Source organism: Pogona vitticeps, chromosome 1, assembly GCF_051106095.1.
Source record: "Pogona vitticeps strain Pit_001003342236 chromosome 1, PviZW2.1, whole genome shotgun sequence".
Lineage (NCBI taxonomy): Eukaryota > Metazoa > Chordata > Lepidosauria > Squamata > Agamidae > Pogona > Pogona vitticeps.
Window position 1 is genome coordinate 245420512 of NC_135783.1, and position 20756 is coordinate 245441267.

General features: G+C 41.5%; 2 protein-coding genes across 2 annotated transcripts; both read left to right on the forward strand.

The window, feature by feature from the left end:
* Positions 1-537: 537 nt before the first annotated feature.
* Positions 538-6486, forward strand: LOC110078303 (olfactory receptor 2G3-like). The gene has a single exon (XM_078383510.1). It carries the CDS (start codon positions 4490-4492, stop codon positions 5426-5428), a length of 939 nt encoding a protein of 312 aa, XP_078239636.1. The 5' UTR covers positions 538-4489; the 3' UTR covers positions 5429-6486.
* Positions 6487-9593: 3107 nt separating this feature from the next.
* Positions 9594-13815, forward strand: LOC110078304 (olfactory receptor 9G19-like). Its single transcript, XM_078383509.1, has 2 exons — positions 9594-10345; positions 11723-13815. The coding sequence occupies exons 1-2, from the start codon at positions 9627-9629 to the stop codon at positions 11946-11948; spliced, it is 945 nt and encodes a 314-aa protein (XP_078239635.1). The 5' UTR covers positions 9594-9626; the 3' UTR covers positions 11949-13815.
* Positions 13816-20756: the final 6941 nt, after the last annotated feature.

The following is a 20756-nucleotide window of genomic DNA, read 5'->3' on the forward strand; positions in this document are numbered from 1 at the left end:
CACCCATCCACACGCACTCCCAGACACACGAGTGCACCCGCCGGCCCACCGGGTTCGATAAAAAGGCAAAGTATGCCGCATGTGGCTCGCAGGCCGTAGTTTGGAGACCCATGATCTACACCATGTTCTTTTGAGGTGACTGTTCTATGTCTAATTTACAGAAGAACATCATTATTAAAGTTTATAGCTTCAATAAAATTTTGTTGCTGCTATAGGTTTTATTCTATGGCTTTCTGGCCACACTATTTACAATGACCACTATCCTATTCAGGTTTCTTTGGCATAACAAAAATGGCATAATTATTAGAGACAAATTGTTTCTAGTTACAAAATTGCCATAGGCAGGATCTATTGCATGACCTGGTTTTATGTGAACAACATTATTCGTACCTTTAGTACCTATAAGTATTGTTGGATATGTCAGCAAGAAAAATGGGGGGGGGGCTAGCCCTGTCACTCCCAATAATGATGCTTGCAATCATCCCTCGGTTGGTACAGCTTCACCTCAATGTGAAGGGTGCTGCCTTCTGTGCACATAGGGGCTCCTCTGTATTGACAGCAATCCTGGTTGACCAAGATTCCAATAACTCTGTTAGAAATACTGTGTGCATAAAAAGTGGCCCTTTCAGTCTCAGCAAATCAGCCACCAGTTTGCGTATGTGGTCAACACATGCATTGTTATTTTCGCAGCTAGGGATTTATATACCCATTGCCCCTTTGCTCACCCAGTATTCAGTGGGTACAAAATGGCTGAATAAGACTGTTTTTCATCTGTCTGTCAGTCTACCTCTTTATCTATAGAACAGTACTTTGTAGTGAAATGGATTCTGGTCTGTAAAAGATTATGATGCCATAAAAGTGTTTACCTTCAAGACACTGTAAGAGGGTGTGTGTTTTTTGGTCTGTGTTTGCTACAAAATGAGGTGATCCTTTAGAGACACCAAATCCCCAAGTAATCTTTCTGTTTTTCTATAATCTTACCTCTCCCCTCCACCCAACCCACCCTCTCACTCTTCTTAAAAAATAACAACAGAGTAGAAAATAATCTTTGGAATATAATTGTTCAGCGACAGATCTGGCTGGTTTTATTTTTGGAAGCAAAATAGCGATTGCAGGACTACAGGTAAAATGCATCTCTTCATACAGTATCCTTTAAATTGAGAACATGGGAGGGAGTTTTAGTGGGTGTTCTCCACCCCATTTATTCCTTTGCTAAAAATAGAATGCCATTCATATGCATAATATATGTATTTATAATCTATTATATATGTGCAAGAGTAGGCAATGAACTGCTGGATAGCTCAGTGGTTTAGGTATCTGACTGTGAAGCCAAAGGTTGAAGCTCAGTTTCGCACTGTACCTCTTTGACAGGGGCTGAACTTGATAATCCATAGGGTCGCCTTTTAGCTCTGCGGTTCTAAGATGATGATGATAATTCAAAAATACCAGACATAGTCAATCAAAATTATAAAAACATTGGCTGGTATTATGTAACAGACACAAGTTTTAACGAAAAAACTAAGTATCTGTTAAATATTGGAAAAGTATGTATGCTGTTCCTAATATTGCTTTTTTTTCTAGCTCTGATGGTGTTATCTCTGAGATCTGCAACTGCTTAGTATATAATGCTGGGTGAAATTTCTTGATATTGTTTCCAAAGGCCCGATGACTACAGAGACCACTGAAGTGTGTTTCATCCACAAGCAAGATGGTTCGATCACCAGATTTTTAGTTTTTCCAATTCTTTTTTGTTAGTTTTTTGTTAGTTGTATTTTGTTAGTTTCTCCAGTTCTTTATTTTCATTTCTGGCATCCCCTAGAATTGCAATGTCAATGATCCAGACATTTCTTTGTCCTGTTACTACTATGTCTGGTGTCCCACAAAATCTTGACTTTGTCATTTTCTGAGATCTTCCCCAACTGATGTTCCCATGGGCTTTTGGAAGCTGGCAAGTTATAGTTTTATTTTTTGCATATGACCAGTGCACTAATTTTGGCAGTCTGTCATCTCTGGTTTTGTAATCTCTGCAGTCTTTGGACATTCTCAGATGAGGCGTGACACAGTTTCATCTTTTTCCCGGCAGAGCCGACATGCCTTGTTAGCACTAATTCCTTGAATCTTAGCTTGTTTCAAGTATATGCGGGTTTTCTTGTGAATATCACCAAGAGTGTTCCTCAAGTGATTAAAACAAAAAAGCAATAATAAATATACCAAAATTATGAAAGCAAATTTTTATTAATTGCCTATTAATCTCTGAGAGCTTTGGACAGGAAGTGATGTAAACATGTTTAAACAAATGTAAAAAGTTCTTCTACCTTCAGGGCAAAGGAGTTTTGAATAGTTGCTTACTGACATTTGGGAAGAAAGAGGTCGGTCAGTGGGGTATACTGTTAACCAGAGCTACCCATGCTGGCTCTGGGATTGGGCAGCATTATAGTTCAAAAAAATTAACTTTTCCACAGTACAAATGTAGCAAATATACTGTGCAATGGTTTGGATGTTCCCCTGAATGAACTTCCAAGAAAGGGACACCTCTGCTGGAGGAGGGAGCAGAGAGACATTTTTGCTCATAATCATAATACTTCATTGGAAACATGGGATGCAACAGCAGAAGTGCAATGGATTTAAATGAATTATTAGCTGGAGTTAGGAACTATGCTAAAGTCTGTGCAAATATTCAGCTTAAGATAATAAGAAAACTGCTGATAGTCTCTCCCAAAGGGTGAAGTCAAGAGTGAGCAACTTGTGGGCCTCCAGATGTTGTTAAACTGCAACTCCCATTATCTCTCACCACTGGTTATGCTGACTGGGGGGACTGGGGCTGATGGGAGCTGCAGTCTCACAATACCTGAAGGACCCCATGGACTGCATTTAGCTTTGGGATAAATCCAACATTTAGTCTCATCTAGAATCAAAGAGACGTAACAAATTCCATTCATTTAGTGGTTCTGTTCTAAGTGGGACTAACACATGGATTTAAATCTTAGTTGGAAGGGTGGTCAGATGCCTACTTTGGAATGTAGTCCTCTATTTGAATTCAATGTGAAGATAGTTTAGAGATGATTCTGTTTAGAGTTAGAGAACCACAGAAATACAGAGCATCTGGACCTTAGACCAAACAGGGGGTATAAAGAGAGAGCCTTCCCAAGACTAGAAAACAATTGCAACTACTCGTACACTCGGGGACCCCCTGTGCAGCCGGCCAATCCTTGAAGTGTTGCACTGCAAAATTTCTGATGACCCATCCTTTTTAAGACCACAATTGGCAACAATTTCTAATGACATTTTAATTTTTTATTTTAACCTATATTTCCTATATGTTCATAATTTTAAAATGTGCAATGCTCTGAGACAAAGAAAGAAAGAAAGAAAAAGAAAGAAAGAAAGAATTAGATCAAACAGGTACACCGACCATGTTTCCCCCTCTGTTAATGTGCATGCTATTCCCATTTAGATTATGTTAATTATTTCTACATTGGCATCTGTACCTTTAAGACACACATCCCATGCACACTGATACCCTCTTTTGTCCGTTAGTGCAGTTTGTCTGGACAGATAACAGGAATGACAGCAACAGTGTGCAGTTCTGGCCCTGTCATTAGGAAGAGTGAAGTGACAGGCTCAGGTAGCAGAAGACAAGGGACACGGAGTAATAATGGGGTGGTGGAGAACAGACTTGAATGTGTGCGCATGTGCGCCATGCAACCTGCACTCCACCTTCTTAGCTAGCCTGTTCTCCTCTGGGTTAGGAGAGGACACTTTCCTATCACTAGCACCGTTAGTTTGGTTTTCTTCCACACAACGGACAGAGTAAGGTTGCAGCATCTTGCCCTTCACCTCCCACAGGAAAGTGTCCTTGCTGTGAGTGTTTGGTGCAACCATCACTGAGGCAGACCATGTTCCTGCCAAAACTGTTTTTCTGCAGCAGAGACAGAGTTTACGATCAGAGGAAAGCATCATAATTCATCTGCTCACTCCAATCTCCCTGAAGGTCTTAACGATTTACCTTGAATATCATGTGTTTGTACAATTTATGCTTACCACAGAGCAGTGGCCATCGTACAGATAGTAAATTAAAAATAGTAACATGGGATTCATTGGAATTTGGGAAGAATTAATCAGGCATTAATCAGGAAAGTTCAGCATAGCATTTCATCCATTGCACTTATTCAATCCTTTAGGTATGAATCCTTGCAATAAAAGAGCCAAGTGCCAAGACCCAGATAAATTCAGCCCTCAAGCCAATCATTGTTTCCATTCCAAATCCTAATGCATAGCTTTATATGTCAACCAAAAAAGCAGACTTTTCTGCCTCAACCACAGAACACAAAAAATATTCACAGGGGTAGAATGAATTTTTGTTTTTAAAAATTAGCTTCATAAAAGATGGGTGACCAGTGGGAACAGCATATGTTACTTGAATAGGTGTGAATTCTTCAATACACCTGATTCTCTGCTTTTTTAAATCTGCACAGATGACATAACACGGATGAAAATGGCTGACATCAACGAAACCTTTGTGACAGAGTTCGTGTTTCTGGGTTTCTCCAGCCAGCCCAAGGTCCAGGTGCTTCTCTTTGTGGCTTTTCTGACTTGCTACCTACTCACAATGTTTGGGAACATCACCATCATCTCTGTGATCAGAGCTGACCCTCAGCTTCACACACCCATGTATTTTTTCCTTATCAATTTGTCCCTCTTAGACATTTACTACATCTCCACCAATGTTCCCCAGATGCTGATGAACCTAGTGACCAGAAGGAGAACAATCTCATTTTGGGGTTGTGTGATCCAGATGTATTTTTCCCTGGCTTTTGGCATGACTGAATGCTTCCTGCTTGGAGTCATGGCTTACGATAGATATGTGGCAATCTGTCAGCCTCTGCATTATGCAGCCACCATGAACTGGGAGATGTGTTTTTGGCTGGCTGCCTTTTGTTGGAGCAGTGGTTTACTGAGTTCCATGACTATTAATGTTTTCACCTTCCAGTTGCCTTTCTGTGGTCCTAACACCTTGAACCATTATTTTTGTGAGGTGCCAGCTGTGCTGTCTTTGGCTTGCACTGACACTTCTTTCATTGAAATGATTGTGTTTGTTTTCAGCATCGTCATCGTTTTTATTCCCTTCTTGCTGATCATGGTCTCTTATACATTCATATTCTTTGCTGTACTGCAGAGACAAAGTGCCCAAGGAAGAACCAAGGCATTCTCTACCTGCGCATCCCACCTTATTGTAGTGACCATATTTTATGGGACAGCCATATTCATGTACAGGCGGCCAAAGTTGAAGTACTCACAAGACAGAGGCAAAGTGACTGCTTTGTTTTATACCATTATAATGCCAATGCTCAACCCCCTGATATACAGCCTGAGGAACAAGGATGTAAAGGATGTTCTGAGGAAACGACACGTGTTAATAAAATGCTGAATTTCTTGAGTGTAAGCTGTCCATTAAAAAGTTTTGATCTTTGGCAACATATATATTTCACAAATGTATAAAATAAATGCAAATGTGTCATAAGCAAACAGTCCTATGGGCCTGTGGCAACATGGAAAAGTTTTCACTACCATTCAAGGAAACAGATATGCCACATTACTCTTATAAGTGTAGGGGAAACATTATAGCTGCGATTTCCTGCTTTGATAGGGGAGTGACTCAATGATCTTTGGGGTACCTTTCACCTCTACCATTTTCTGATTCAGTGGCCAAAATCTTGTTGCTTGGCATATGAAGCAACAACTAGAACAGGCCAACTGAATCAGAGGAATTTATGGAGGAATTGACTCACCACTGATTCAGTGGGCCTGAGTTGTGACTTAATACATCAAGGAACAAGATTTCAGCCTATGATTCTATGAATGACAGACTATCTGCCACAGCCTAACTTTTTCACTCTGTTAATCAGTGTATGGAACTCCACATATTTTTGAGGCTTCATGGTATCCCTGGTTTCATATTTTAGATTCTAGAGCAGTGGTTCCTAACAGTTGGTTGCCAGATGTTCCTGGATTTACACTCCCAGAAGCTTTCAGCACTAGCTGTGCCAGCTAGGATTTCTGGGAGTTGTAGCCCAAAAACATCTAGGTTGGAAATCACTGTTTTAGAGCATTATGAGAATGGGCATATGTGGGTGATCTAAATCAATGGCAGAGTCCATATGATACAAGCAGCATGTCTATATTAATAGTTGTACCACTCTGACCACACTTTAACTGTCATGCTTCCATCCTGTAGAGTTGGTGAGATTCTTAGAATTCTCTCCCTTGCTTCAGATCCATTTCCCTGAGCAGGAACACCAGAGTTCTCTAGAAGATGGATGGATGGATGGATTGACTGAGATTGGAGTTCTGAGACTGGCACAAATTAGAAAAACTGTGATTTGTTTTTGATTTGTGATTCGTCAAGGCTGACAAATCACAAATTATGAATTTATGATTTTTTTTCTGATGAATTGATTTGTCAATTCATTTTTGAGTTTACGACATTACCTCCCAAGCACCTAGGGACACCAAATTTGCAGGCAAGCTTTCCCTGACCCTCCTCTACAAGTCCTGCAGGTTTAGTGAAGTTTGGATTTTGAACATCTGTGTTCCACAAGGAGCCCCCCCCCCCGGCTCCACCAGGCATGTAGAGATAGAAAAATCACAGAAAGCTTACTTTCTTCTACAATCCCTCCATGTTTGGTGAAGATTGGGTTTCAGACATCCACATTAGACACTCACAAAGTGAGTCCCCCTAGGAAAGTGGCCTTTAGCAGCTGGCTTGGGGAAACCCAATCTTCACCAAAGCTAGATGGACTGTAGACTAGAGTTAGTAGAAGCCTCCTTGTAACTTTGATGTCTCTAGGTCCCTGGGGGGGAACTTTCCTGAGGGGGTGACTCTGTGTGTGTATAACTCAGCCATCTGAATATGGTAGGCTCTAAATAGAGGTGCTTACATTTCAGATAGTCAGGCACTTTTTCAGATGTGGGAGGAGAGTCATCTCCAAAGCAGCATTTTGTACCAGGGGAGGTCTAATCTGCCAGACCACTCTAAATGCAAATCAGTTGCAGTGATTAATCCAGTCACCTAGCTTCCAGAAATATGTCCAGGCAGGACACCAAAAGGATGTTGTCCCATGTCACAACAAAACACACCAAAGCTCTAGCATGAGAAAAAGGCTGATGTAAACAAAGAAATCCTCAGATCTTCTTACTGCTGACCACAGATTGCAGGAGCACCAAGCACGATTATTTCTTTGCAGGGCACGAACAAGAAGAGAAGAAGAAGAGAGTAGAAAAGGGAAATGGTTGTCTAAGCAACTATTGGGAGATATATAGACTCCAGGAATCTCACTCTCAGCTCTCTCAAAGATTTTAGTGGTTGGACTTGCCAGTGGTTAAAGCTCTGGGGCTTCACTGACAATTCAGCTGTTCATCTCTTTTCCCTCCGGTGTTCCTTCCTTGTGCTACTGTTTGAAGTCCATTACTGCTGGAGTGATCTTCTGTGACCTGTTGGGTTGGCTAGCCTGCCTTCGGGGAGTAGTTGAGGAGGGCCTCTTTCTTTGTCCAGTCTTCAGCCAAAGAAGGTACTTAAAACACTCAACTCAGTCCATTCTACAACCTTTCTCCAAAAACAATGCACATCCCCCACAGAGATCTTACAAAACAACCAGTAATCACGTATCTCACATCACAGCAATGAATGAGATCTCTTAGTTGTCATATCAACTCTAGCCATTCTGATTTTTCTACTAGGTTATTTTAACAGAATTAAAATATCTAGTATATTCTGAGCAGACTCTCAAAATTAGTTTTCTTATTTAGGAAACAAATTCTGAATAATTTTTTTTTAATAAATTTGTTTGTTGATACCAACAGTATCTCCACAGGCACAAAAGTAACTTTTAATCCTCTAATCCCAGCAGAAGGCAAATATTTTTTGCCATTAAAGAGGCCAATGGGAAAACATCATTAAGAGAGAGTAGAAAGTTCTCAATAAATACCTACCAGCATTTTCTAATCAGCATCTGCTTCCATGAATTGTTATTTCTCATATTTAGATAAATCAGTTCTGGGTTGCAATAAGCTCATGTCTTTTGTTTTGGAACAGTCTTACATATACAATTATCAACAGGCGGTGTTACCATAATCTTGTATCCTGGTTGCCACCAGAAGTCAGAGAACAAATCTTTCTTTAAGAGATTTGTCATTTGACAGACTAGCTTCCTTGATTCTGGTCCATCTAATAAGGTAGGCACAAGGCAGACTTCTTTTGTTTCTCCTTATGTTCATGGATATCAACTTGTTTACTAAACCCCACAGAGCCCATAGAGGCCATTGATAGACAGAAGAGACCCGTCTCTGCAAACCAGTTTTCAAAATGGTATTTTATTTCTTCTTTTTACTTCGTCTTTCTCTTTCAGTTGGGGTCACAGAATGTTGTCTGGAATGCTAGGAAAAATGAAAACAATGAGAAACCTATTAGCCTGGGGTTAATAAGGTAAGGCAATCAGAGTCACAACTTTCCATGAAATTTGGTGTCCCAGTTGAGGCCATTGTTGGCCAACAGACTGACTGACTAATGGATTATTATATTGCTGAATTGCTGTTCATCCGTATTGACCCCAAGGCTAAGCACACCAATTGAAAGTACAAATATGACGTGAAGAAAAAGAAAAACAATCTAAACTATGAGAAAAGACAAGTAAGTTGATTTATCTATTAATTTTTTCAGATACACTGGCAAACCTTTTTTGCATGGTGATCATTTCTGTCATGATGGTAATGATTACAACAATATGTAGGGGGAGCAGTCCTAACTGAAAATGGCAAAAAGGTCAACTGAAGACTAGACCAGTTGAAACACTGCTGGCTTAAGGATGCCGTAAATCAGGAGTGCCTTCACTTCTGGCCTAATTTCACCCCCTCTATTGTGCCAGATACTGTAGATCGCCTTTCATTAGAAAAAACTCTTTAAGTGCTGAAAATGTCTACAGTCACAGCAGGAACTTTTCATACCTCCTTTGTCTCTGTTTTATTTCCATTCCTTTTTAGCTTTTAGTACTTGGTGGGGGCTAATTTTAAATCACCTCATCAGATGAAACACATTTATTGCATTTCAACTCTAATGGTGAAACAGCTTGGACCACAATTTTTGCTACAGGACAGCATCTGGGTGCAAGTGCTGGGGCCACAAAACTCCAACAGGTGCCACTACATTTATTTCCATCCACCGTGCCAGAAAGCTTGTTTTCAGAAGCTGCCATTTAATGTTTAAAAAAATTATCCTGAGGTGATGATGTGACAGACATTTTGCGGAACTGTGGGAAATGTGAAAAGCCAGCTTCCCAGCTTCCTGCTACTGTCACCTAATAAGCTTATGGAGGGAAATGGGCAGTCACAACACAGCACTTTGAGGGCGGTGTTCCCATTTACCATAGGCTGAACGTCTAGTCAGATCACAATGCTGCATAGGAAGGGCATCCATTTTGTTTTGTGTGCTATTTGTTATTGACAGAGCATGCTCAATTTATGTATGCTAAAAGTTCTCAACGTATAGCTTATTAGGAGCTATATGTTACTTTGATATGTAATAACTGCAACATACACCTTTGTTTCTCTAGCGGCTGATCATTCATAATTTCATGGAAGAAGGAAACCACACCACAATAACTAAATTCATTCTTCTGGGATTCACAACAGACCAAAATCTACAACTGACCCTGTTTGCCGTATTTCTAATAATATATCTAGCCAGCTTGGCAGGGAACATCACGTTAATTGCACTCATCTGTAACAGCTCTCGTCTCCATACACCCATGTATTTCTTCATTGGCAACCTATCCTTCCTTGATCTCTGGTACTCATCTGTCTATACCCCTAAAATCCTAGTGAACTGTATCTCTGAAGACAAGAGCATTTCCTTTGAAGGTTGTGCTGCCCAATTCTTTTTCTCTGCTGGCCTTGCATACAGTGAATGCTATCTCCTTGCGGCTATGGCTTACGATCGCTATGTGGCTATTGCCAACCCAATGATGTATGCTACAGTTATGTCCAAAAATCTATGTGCAGGGTTGGTGACCATCTCTTATCTGTGTGGTTTCATCAATGCCACCATAATCACAAGTGAAACCTTCACCTTGAGCTTTTGTGATGACAACGTCATTAATGACTTCTTCTGTGACCTTCCCCCATTGGTCAAGTTGTCCTGCAAGGTGCCCAAGAATTATCACTCTGTGTTGTATTTCATTCTGGCCTCTAATGTAATTACCCCCTCAGCACTTATCCTGGCTTCTTATGCCTTCATCCTGGCAGCCATTTTGAGGATCCGTTCCAGTGAAGGGAGACTGAAAGCGTTTTCCACATGTGCTGCTCACCTGACTGCTGTCACTTTGTACTATGGCTCCATCCTTTTCATCTATTCACGCCCCAGCTCCAGCTATACCTTGGAACGGGACAAAGTAGTGTCTGTCTTCTACACGGTAGTGATCCCAATGCTTAATCCCATCATCTACAGTCTCAGGAACCAGGAGGTAAAGAATGCTCTGAAGAAACTGATTACGACATGTTGCGGCAGCATGAATTAACTCCACTGGATGCATGGGCTGTTGTTTCCATTTCCCTAGCTTAGACCACTGTCATGCATCAGTATATGGATTTCCCCTCAAAATTTATTTTACATGATAAAGTCTTTGAGAGTCATCACACTGACATTTACATTTGGCTTCTATATAATATCTATTCATTCTGTATTGCTTCCTTTGGCTAAAATCCTCTCACACTGGCTTAACTCCAGCCGTATAAATTTCACTGGTGAACTGCTGGCACGTAAGATGCTGGTGCTAGTTTTTCTTGTTGTGTGCCAAAGAAAACAAGCGGAAGATTAAACAAGGAAAATTGAAGATAGATATAAACATATTTGCATAGAATTGTTACAGCTGGATGGCATTTAAAATCCCATTGTAAAAAATCCAAGGGAACTACTAGCACTACTTATGTTCACATGTACAAATAATTGCAATAGAAAGTAGTTAATAATGTTGGAAGCTATTATTCCAAAGGATTGTTCTTCTGCTTGGAATTCACAGTTCCCTTCAGGTTTACTAGTACTAGTGAAGTAGCAGTGGTGGCAGAAGAAGTGTGCTAGCTTTCACATTTTCCCACTTTTGTGGGATTAAGGTTGGCCTTAATAAAATTCTTGTGGAACTGTGGATTTGGGACAGGGTTTATAAAAGATGTCTGTGGCTACACAGACCAGGACAGAAAAGGCAGGAACCGGAGTAGGAGCGAGACCGTTAATAGAGGCGGGGCATGGGGAGGTGGGGGAGGAGAGAGATAAGATACCCGGGGGTTGGGACTTAATCTGGGTAGAAGATCCCTGGACAGGGAGATGTGAAAAGGTCAGGGTGCCTCGGGAGGAGGCAGACTATAGCAGAAGAAGAGGTTTGCCCCCCAGACCATCATACTGGGGTGAATCAGAGGCATGGAGGAGGCGTTTGAGGGAAGAAAAAAAGAAGGTGGAGAGAGAGGACAGGGAAAGGAGAGCACGGCGTCTGGAGAAGGCTTGCCGGAGGAGGTGTTCACCGGACCTGGGACCCCTATTCAGAGGGAGCAGACTGGACAGGGGAGATGAGGAGACCTTACCATTGTTGAGATGAGCTCCCTTTCTATCATCCTGGTGTCTTACATCATCTTAGCAGCTGTCTTGAGGATGAACAGGAAGACTCAGAGCATTCTCTACCTGTGGTTCCCACTTCACAGGTGTCACTTTGTTCTATGGGACTGTGATTTTCATGTACCTACGGCCTACTTCTGTCTATGTCCTGGACCAGGGCAAATGGGCATCTGTATTCTACACAGTAGTGATCCCCATGCTCAACCCGCTAATCTACAGCCTGAGAAACAGGGATGTGAAAGAAGCTTTCAGAAAACTCATCAGCCAGGCATGGAATTCTTTCTTAACCTGAGATGAAACATACATTCATTTCCATCATTTTGTGGGCATGTGCCCTATAGTTCAAATGTAATTTCTTCTGTCATTTCCCTGAAAAATTTCTTCTCGATTCTAAATTATCTAGTTTCCCACTAATTATGGAACAGAAAGGACATTCAGCAAGTAATTTAGTTTGCAATTTCAAATTCATCTGTGCTGAATCATGAGGTCAACTGATGCTTCTGGGATGACTTTAGCATAAGAGTGTTGAAGACTGCAGCCTGTCAGCAGTCCCCCTCATTTTACAGATACCCATAGACAGAAGGGGATAACATTCAACTAGTACTGCATGTGGTGTTTTGAAGTAGGTGTGATTCACATGTGTTTCAAAGGCAGACCCATTATCCATGTTCCATTTGGTGTGTCCATTTCCACATACATAATATGTTACACATATTTTAAAAATGCATCTGTAAATTGGTTGTGCAAATGCATTCAGGATTCCTTTAGTATCTGGTGCTGACAAAAGTATTGAATTCTTATTATCCTGAATACAGCAAGGACCTTCAAGGCGTTTCTTCTGTAGAACATCTAATCTGTGCCTGCAGTATTTTTTTACCATATATAGAGAATGATTGGATCTGAGCACAGATTTCTTTGTGCCTTCACTTTTAATTTTAAAAAAGTTACTTCTGAACAGTTTTTCTTCCTCACAGAGCAAAATTAATAAAACAGTAACAATAGAAAATCTTGAAGGACTTATTGAGCTCTAGTGCTGATGGATCTTGCTAACTTCAGTTGATTGTTTCATGTTCTGCTTTTAGAGTGCAATATGTTCATATTTCTGACTTGTAAAGTAATTAGAGATGGGCATGAACTGCCTATTGGGTGGTTCATCCCAGTTCATTTACCACCACAACAGGTGTTCAGCAGCTTGCCACCCTACTCCGGCCAGTGGGTGCCCACTTGAAGACAGTGTCCCAGCTTCCCGCCCCACCTCCTCTGGGCTCTGCCGAACCACCAGACACCTGTTGCGGTGGTTAATGAACTGGGGTGAGCCACCAAATAGGCAGTTCATGCCCGTCTTGAAAAGTAGACAACATGTCTATGATGCTGTGTGCCCCGTGATGAAGGAGCTACTTTCCATGCCATTTTCATCTCCCCACCCCACCCCAGCATCCTGCTTCTAAACCTTTCATTTTCCTCCCAGAATGTGAGTTAATATAGAATTGGTCAGGTATGGCAGAGTAGGTGGCAAGCATATAAATCTTCCCTTGGCCTGGACTATGAGTGTTGTTCCCACCTCTTATTCTTGGGAATTTTGGAACAATTTAAACATCCTCTCTCTCCATGCATACATGTCTGGGGGGAGGGTTGTGGGTAGGGCAGGGTTTGTGTTTTGTTTTGGTTTTTATTTTCATCTAGTCCATATGGTGGAAGAAATAATAACATCACCCGCGAACCCCCTGCCCCCCCTTTAGTGTTTGCAGTTTCCCTTCCTCCAAAACCAAATGTCTAATTATAATTGTAATTGTAAATTTTTATGATTTTATATATGTCATATTGCCCTGTTTTATCTATGTAAGCCGCCCCGAATAGACATTGTCTAGAGGAGTGGGGTAAAAATCTAATAAATAAATAAATAAATAAATAAAGAAATAAATAAATAAATAAAGAAATAAAGAAAGAAAGAAAGAAAGAAAGAAAGAAAGAAAGAAAGAAAGAAAGAAAGAAGGAAGGAAGGAAGGAAGGAAGGAAGGAAGGAAGGAAGGAAGGAAGGAAGGAAGGAAGGAAGGAAAGAAAGAAAGAAAGAAAGAAAGAAAGAAAGAAAGAAAGAAAGAAAGAAAGAAAGAAAGAAAGAAAGAAAGAAAGAAAGAAAGAAAGAAAGAAAGAAATTAAAAGCAAGTGAATTTGTTTCTCCTTTTTCAGATTGGAAGGTTTTCAGCTCAAAAGCCATTCCCCTTTCCTCCACTGCCCTCTGTTTGTTCACCATTTTCAAGAGTTCAAAGGAACCTAGACATTCTTAGAGAGACTCCCATCCCATATAAGCTTCAAGAGGAATTTTCTGTATCTGTCATGCACAATCTGCCTCAAGCTATACTTATGTACTTATTCTGCTTATCTCTATAATAAACTGTCCTAGGTTATTTTTCATTACTCATTTTCTTTCCAAGCAACATCCATTCTGTCGTGATACACTGTGCAAATCTCAACCCATGTTACTTGTGTTTATGATTATGTTGCCAAATGTGTGTAAACAGACAATTTCTCACAGATATTCTGTATTCTTGTTCATTGAGAACTTCCTTTATTGAGGAAATTTTTACCTCATCTTTATCTGGCCAAGTCATAACAAAAGCAAACAGAACATGTTTAATAATTAATTAATATGCAAATTAAAAATCATACTTGTGATTAAAGAAATGGCACAAAGTATTCAGTGGCCCAGATCCTCTGACCTAGTTATGCTGGTGCAGCACGAAGCCTAACTTCAGGCAAAGAAATCACCATGGGTATTATCAGCTGCACACTGAGTTTTATGACTCAGCGTCCAGTTCATAATGTTATACAGTGATTTCTGAATTTAGTTCAGATCCTCTCCCAGAGTTATGCTATTTGCATATCTACAAAAGAGGATTTTTGCCAGTTTTTGATTCCTTTTTGAATGAGGTTTTAAACCAACACTTCCTGTGTTGGAGAGCCAGCAGAAAGAACTAGCAGGATTTATGCATCTGAGAAATCTTAAACAACAGTCTGCCATACTTCAGGTGAACTCTTATCCTAAGACATAAAAAAAATTACAATGTGTGATTTTTAAAAAATGCAAAACATTTATTGTCCACTCTCTACTGAAGGTTTATGATACAATCCATTGCCCTTCCCACCCCGGAATGAAGATGTGAGACAAGAAATATGGGTTTAAACATGGGCCATACTTTATTAAGCATAATCAATGTTGTCATCCTTTGGCAAAGGGGGGCCCTGCTGTAGTGCGGAAACAGGTTTAAGCAAAGAGGTCTCAAAAGACCCCTTAAGCAACAAATGGGTGAGTCCTTGGCCTTACGTTTTTGCGATCTTAAAGACTGCAAGAACCCAGCCGGTCCCAGTTTGACCACTCCTGGACCTCAAGCCAGCTTCTCCTCAGTGACTGTTGGTCCGGGTGTGGCCCCAGCGCATCTTTCCCCCCAAGCACTGTAATCACACGATCCGCAGAGCTGGGAGGTCAGATGGGCTATAGCTTACCTGATATTGCAATGGGATTCACCCAAAACCTGTTATATCCGCACTACCTGCCTGTGTGACCGAATATCCACCTCCAACATGCCAGCGCACCTGTTCCAGTGTGGGATAGGCGAAAAATCCCTGCCTCCAAAGCCAATCAGGATGCGGGTCAAAAATTCCTATCCGGCCCCAGAGGCGACCAAATAAACTCATAGTAGAATATAGGGCGGGCAGGTGGGTGCCAAGAAAGGAAGAGGGGGGAGGTAGGGGGGAACGTCCCTTAAATAACCTAGCATTCGCCTCTCTCCTCCTATGTCAATCTCATAAACTGAATGGAGTCTCATGTTATCTGAAGGGAGGAGGCAAAGACGAGCTGCGCTGCTGAAGCTTGGCTCAGCAGCGGCACAAGCATTTGCTTTCTTGACCATGCTGCTGTAGGATTACATGTTTACTGCTTTTGCTACAAAAGTGGTGCAATCTGACTCTTAGAATTTACCCTATAAAGATTTTTTTTTCTTTACTTGATTTAAGGTCTGGTATTACACAAATCCACAGAGACACAGATATTCTAAAGATTTTTCCCTCCTCCCCCACTTCCACTTTCAATATAAAGGGTATACATGCAACATTATTTTCACCCTTCCCATTGCAAGCCTCTTCGCTTTAAGCAGGGCATCTGCATTTTTCCATTCATTAATTATACAGAGTTTTGCGTGGTGGCGATGGTCTTTAGTAAAAGAGGGAATATAAAATATTGGGAAGAGCAGATTAAATTCAGCAAAAGCATCTTGTGGACAGAAGAGTTATTTCCATCAAAGAAAAGCTTTTCATCCAGTGGATTATTTTTTACTATCTTAATGAGAAGGATGTGGTCTTCATCAGTCTTCCCCTTCTCCAATTCTCTATGTTCACACAGACAGAAAAACACATACATATTCTGGAGAATTGGTGGACCCTACTTGAGTAATAAAGTTAGCACTGAGGGTAGTGAAGGAAAAGAAAGATTCCCCCCCCCCTTTTCCACTTTACCTTCAGCTATGCTGAACAGAACTTGGATCAGGAATAATCCTGCTATGAAACAAAAACTCCAGATCCAGCCCAGTACAAAGAAAAGAGATATTCTGCAGTGTGGAATCTGTTGCCTGACAAGAATCTACCAACCTACATATTTCATTTTATTTTAAAATTTCTTTTCTGCTTCCAGAATTCTGATTATACATGGAATTCAAATATGCATGGATTTCCAAAGCAAGGGAGCGTGTAAGAAAAAAAGAAAAGAAAATAAAGATAAGAAGAGGAGACGTAGTTGTGCTGTGATGATAGAGTACAACAGCACTAAAGGAGCAGTCAAAGTCTATGAAGAGCATAAATAAACAATGCTTTACCAAGCGGGAGATCGCTGGCCAGGCATAGCATTGGCCGGCGCAATCGTCGTTTGCTGCCCACCAGGGATTAGAGCGAGACTGTTCTCGCAGCTTCTAGAAAATCATGCAAAAGGCGGGAAGCCCCAGGTATTTAAGGGGCTTGCCCGCCTTGCACTGCGTTCCTTCGTTTTTGGGCTCCCACCCGCCCTCCCTTTTTCTAGTGTGAGTTTTTCTGGTCGCCTTTTGGGGCCGGATAGGAATTTTTGACCTTCATCCTGATTGGCTTTTGGATGGGGGGATTTTTCGCCTATCCCACACTGGATGAGGGTTGTTGGCATTTTGGTGGAAAACATTTTGGTCACTTGGGCGGGTAGTGCGGAAATAGCTGGTATTTTTGGTGTGTCCCAATGGTAATATCTTTTAAGCCAACAGCGCATCTGACTTCCCAGCACTGCGGATCGTGCGATTACAGTGTCTGTGGCGGAAGGATGCGCTGGGCCACTCCTGGACCAACAGTCATCAGCCAATGATGGCTTGAGGTCTTGGGGGTGTTTATTAGCAGTTGTCTGGGTTCTTGCGGTCTGGAGACCGCTGGAACTTGGAGCCGGGGACTCGCCCATTTATTGAGAGAGGGGTATAGGCATACTCCTACAGATCAGCTGTTTCCGCACTACAGCTGGCCCCCTTTTTGTGACATAAGATTGCTGTTTATTTGACATTATCAATAAAGTGGCCCATATTTTATCCAATATTTTGTCTCACGTCTTTATTCCAGGGTTGGGGCAGCAATGGAAGAACCACCGTGTCCCTCTGTGGCTATTAAGATTTCATCTGCTCCCCTCATACATTCTTTAGCTTTTCTTCACTACGACTGGAGTCAGAAACCTTTTTAAAGAAAACAACAGTTATACAAATTGGTGGTTTGGCAGTGCTACTGCTGCTATTCCTAAACTCATCACTGCTAGTCTATCTGCACATACACTGACCAGAACCATGGACTAGCAGGTTCCTGCGTAGCTTGCAGAAGTCAGACATGTTGACTCAGCACGACCTACACTAGTTCCATCTAATGTAACTTTACTCAGTGAAACCACAGGAACATGGCACATGAGCAGCTATAGATGAAATACTGTCAGTTGTTCCCAGAATGGTAGGTAGGAAAGTATGGCAGAATGCACATGAAAACTCACACCGGCATAAATACGCCAGAGTAAATTTCCACAGCAAATGTCTACAAATTAAGAAGTCAGTGTAGGCATTTGCTGTTACATTCCAAGACACTTTTTAACTAGCCACAATTAATCAGATTTATACTGTTGATCTAAGACTGGTGGGCATGGGTGGCCATGGATTCTGGCTATGTTTATTCCAGATTAGAAGACAAGAAACATTGCAGTGTATAGTGTCTGATACAACCAGTTTCTCTAATGATGATAAAAGAATAGTTTGCTTCACATACATATACACACACAATCAGATTTTGGCTTAACCAGATTCAAAGTAAGCATTTTATTAGCAATTCACTTATATATTCGTTTTCTTAAAAAGCACTATCAAGAAGTAGCTCTAAGAATAAATTCAAGCTCCTTAGAACTTAACTGGCAGAGCTTGGCCAAGACATGGCTATAACAGGAAAAAAACGTACAACAGTAGCTTTTAAAACATGATAAATGTAAAATGTTAAGAACAATGGAATGGCTTTGCCCTCCCACCCTAGAATAATGAGGCGAGACTCAAATGATGGGATGAAAACAGGGCCACACTTTATTAAAGATAACTTTCCAACTCTTAGCCCCTTCAAAGATGCACACGGGGCCTGCAGTAGTGCAGAATGAAGGTCTGGTAATGAAGGTCTCAGAGGACCCCTTCTTGACAATAATGGGTGAGTGTCCAGCCCTGAGGTAGCATAGCAACTATGGCCATGTGGCCGGCCATGATTTGTTCACCCCCAGGTCTCTAGTCCTGGCAGCCTTTGGTCCAGAGGTGTCCCCATAGTGTCATCCTCGGCTGGACCATAATCTCACCATCCGCGGCTCTGAGGGTTCAGACGTGCTATACTCTGCTTGAACTCCACGGGAAACTCACCAATACATCTTCATTCAGCATTACCTGACACTGCAGGGAACTAGCTTAGCTGTGTCCCCTGCCTGCCATAATATCCAATTCTAACCACAGGCCCCTTTGGAGATCTTGCAAAAAAGTCTCCAAATCCATGTCTGACAAATGGAGCCCATCATTTCTAAATAGCTCAGACCATTGCAAACTTATTTCCAGATGTCCAATCAAAGAGCCCAACTCTTTGCACACTATTCTACACACTTCCTGGTTTATGCTCTCCAAGCCTTGTCACAAAGAGCCTCGTGGTGCAGTGGTTAAACTGTTGTACTGCAGCCAAAACTGTGCTCATGGCCCAGGGTTCAATCCCAGGTAGCCGGCTCAAGGTTGACTCAGCCTTCTGTCCTTCTGAGGTCGGTAAAATGAATACCAAGCTTGCTTGGGGGGGAAGCAATGTGTAGTCTGCATAATTAACTTGTCAATCACCCAGAGAGTGCTTGAAGTGCTATGGGGTGGTATATAAGCAGCACGCTTTTTGCTTTGCTTTTTACTTTTAATGTAAAGAGAAAGACAGTTGGCCCTCCACACAATCCTGGGAATCATCATGGACCACACAATTCAGGTCTGTGGGTCTGCCGACTTCCATGCCCACAAATCCTCCAGCATCTCAATTATCAATGACTTCCTAGTCTGTTTACCCAGGTTGTTACCACCTGCTTAATATTATATTTCATAGTTGTTGGAATACTAGCCATGTGGGGTGTGTGTGTGTGTGTGTGTGTGTGTGTGTGTGTGTGTGTGTGTGTGTGTGTGTGTGTGTGTGTGTGTGTGTGTGTGTGTGTGTGTGTGAGTGAGTGAGTGAGAGAGAGAGAGAGAGAGAGAGAGAGAGAGAGAGAGAGAGAGAGAGGCCTGTTAAAGCAAATTCATGTTTCCTCCTCTTACAACATTATCTCTTCAGATAGCACAAATCTTTCAGTGTTAGGCACCTGACACATCAGACTAATAAATATAGCTATACTATCTCTTGACTGTCCAAATTTTTTTAAAAAAAACCCAGCTGATTTGGCAAACATTTATTGAGTCTTCCTCTTAAGCAGAGGTGAGCGAAATGTGATTCTCCAGATTTTGTTGGACTGCCATTCCCACCAATCCTAGGCAGCAGGTCCAATGGTTAGGAAAGCTAACCCTGGGAGAGGTAGTCCAACAACATCTGAATTGCCACATTTTACGCACCCTGGTCTCCTTTTAGGTGTAGAACCAATCTCTGCTATGCACTGAATGCAAATCAGTATCTCATCTAGTAAGGCTCTGAGTTAGTATTTATGGTACTGTCCAGGGTCCTGAACATAATCCAGCAGCAGCACTAATCAGCCATATCTTATATGCTCTCACCTGAGACGCTGCTTTGCTGGAATGATGACACCTCTGACTTACAGCATGGGCTGTTGGTAAAAGTGTGAAGGAATTCATTTTATCTAAAATCTCATGAGATTAGAGTTCCGCATTGTGTGGAGGGTTTCGCTTATACCAGTGGGTGCCTACAGACATCCTCTCAGTGGACATTTCTCAGAGGTTAGAAGCAACTGCAGTTTGTGGCATCAAGGATGGGCCTCATCTGCATGAGCCATACTCCCCACTTGTGTATTGATTCTGTGGACTATTTATTGCAAATAGCTGCAAAACTTAGTGTCCTACTTCTGTAAACAGTATAATATCAGAAGGAAGAGCACACTGGAATGAGACTGTAGTTTCTCCCCCAAGATTACAAAAGTGTAAATTCTGTTTTCCAAAGAAAAGCTAATAAAGCATTCCTTTTCATGGAATGTATGCTAGTCATTCAAACTGGGATGCAGAAAGAAACTGAGCTGTCGTTTTTGCTGAGAGACAGGCTGTGGATTAGTACTTAAATTACAGGGGAAAGTGGTGCATGTGCATGTGCTTATTTCAGTCCATGGTCCCGATACCATGACTCCCACTAAATTTAGTCAAACCGTTATCCTGCCCCCGCTCTCTGCACTTGCAAAAGGCAAGCGTGGGCTGGCCCTTTCTAGTCCTTTTTCTATTTGAAGCAAACATGTTAATCCTATTTTAAAATAACAGCTGGCTTCTTTTATCCTCTTGTGAATTTCCAAATGCTTGCGGCCTACAAGGCACGGTTAAGCTGGAGTGTGAAAAACAGTCTGGGTGCACTGTGAGGAAAT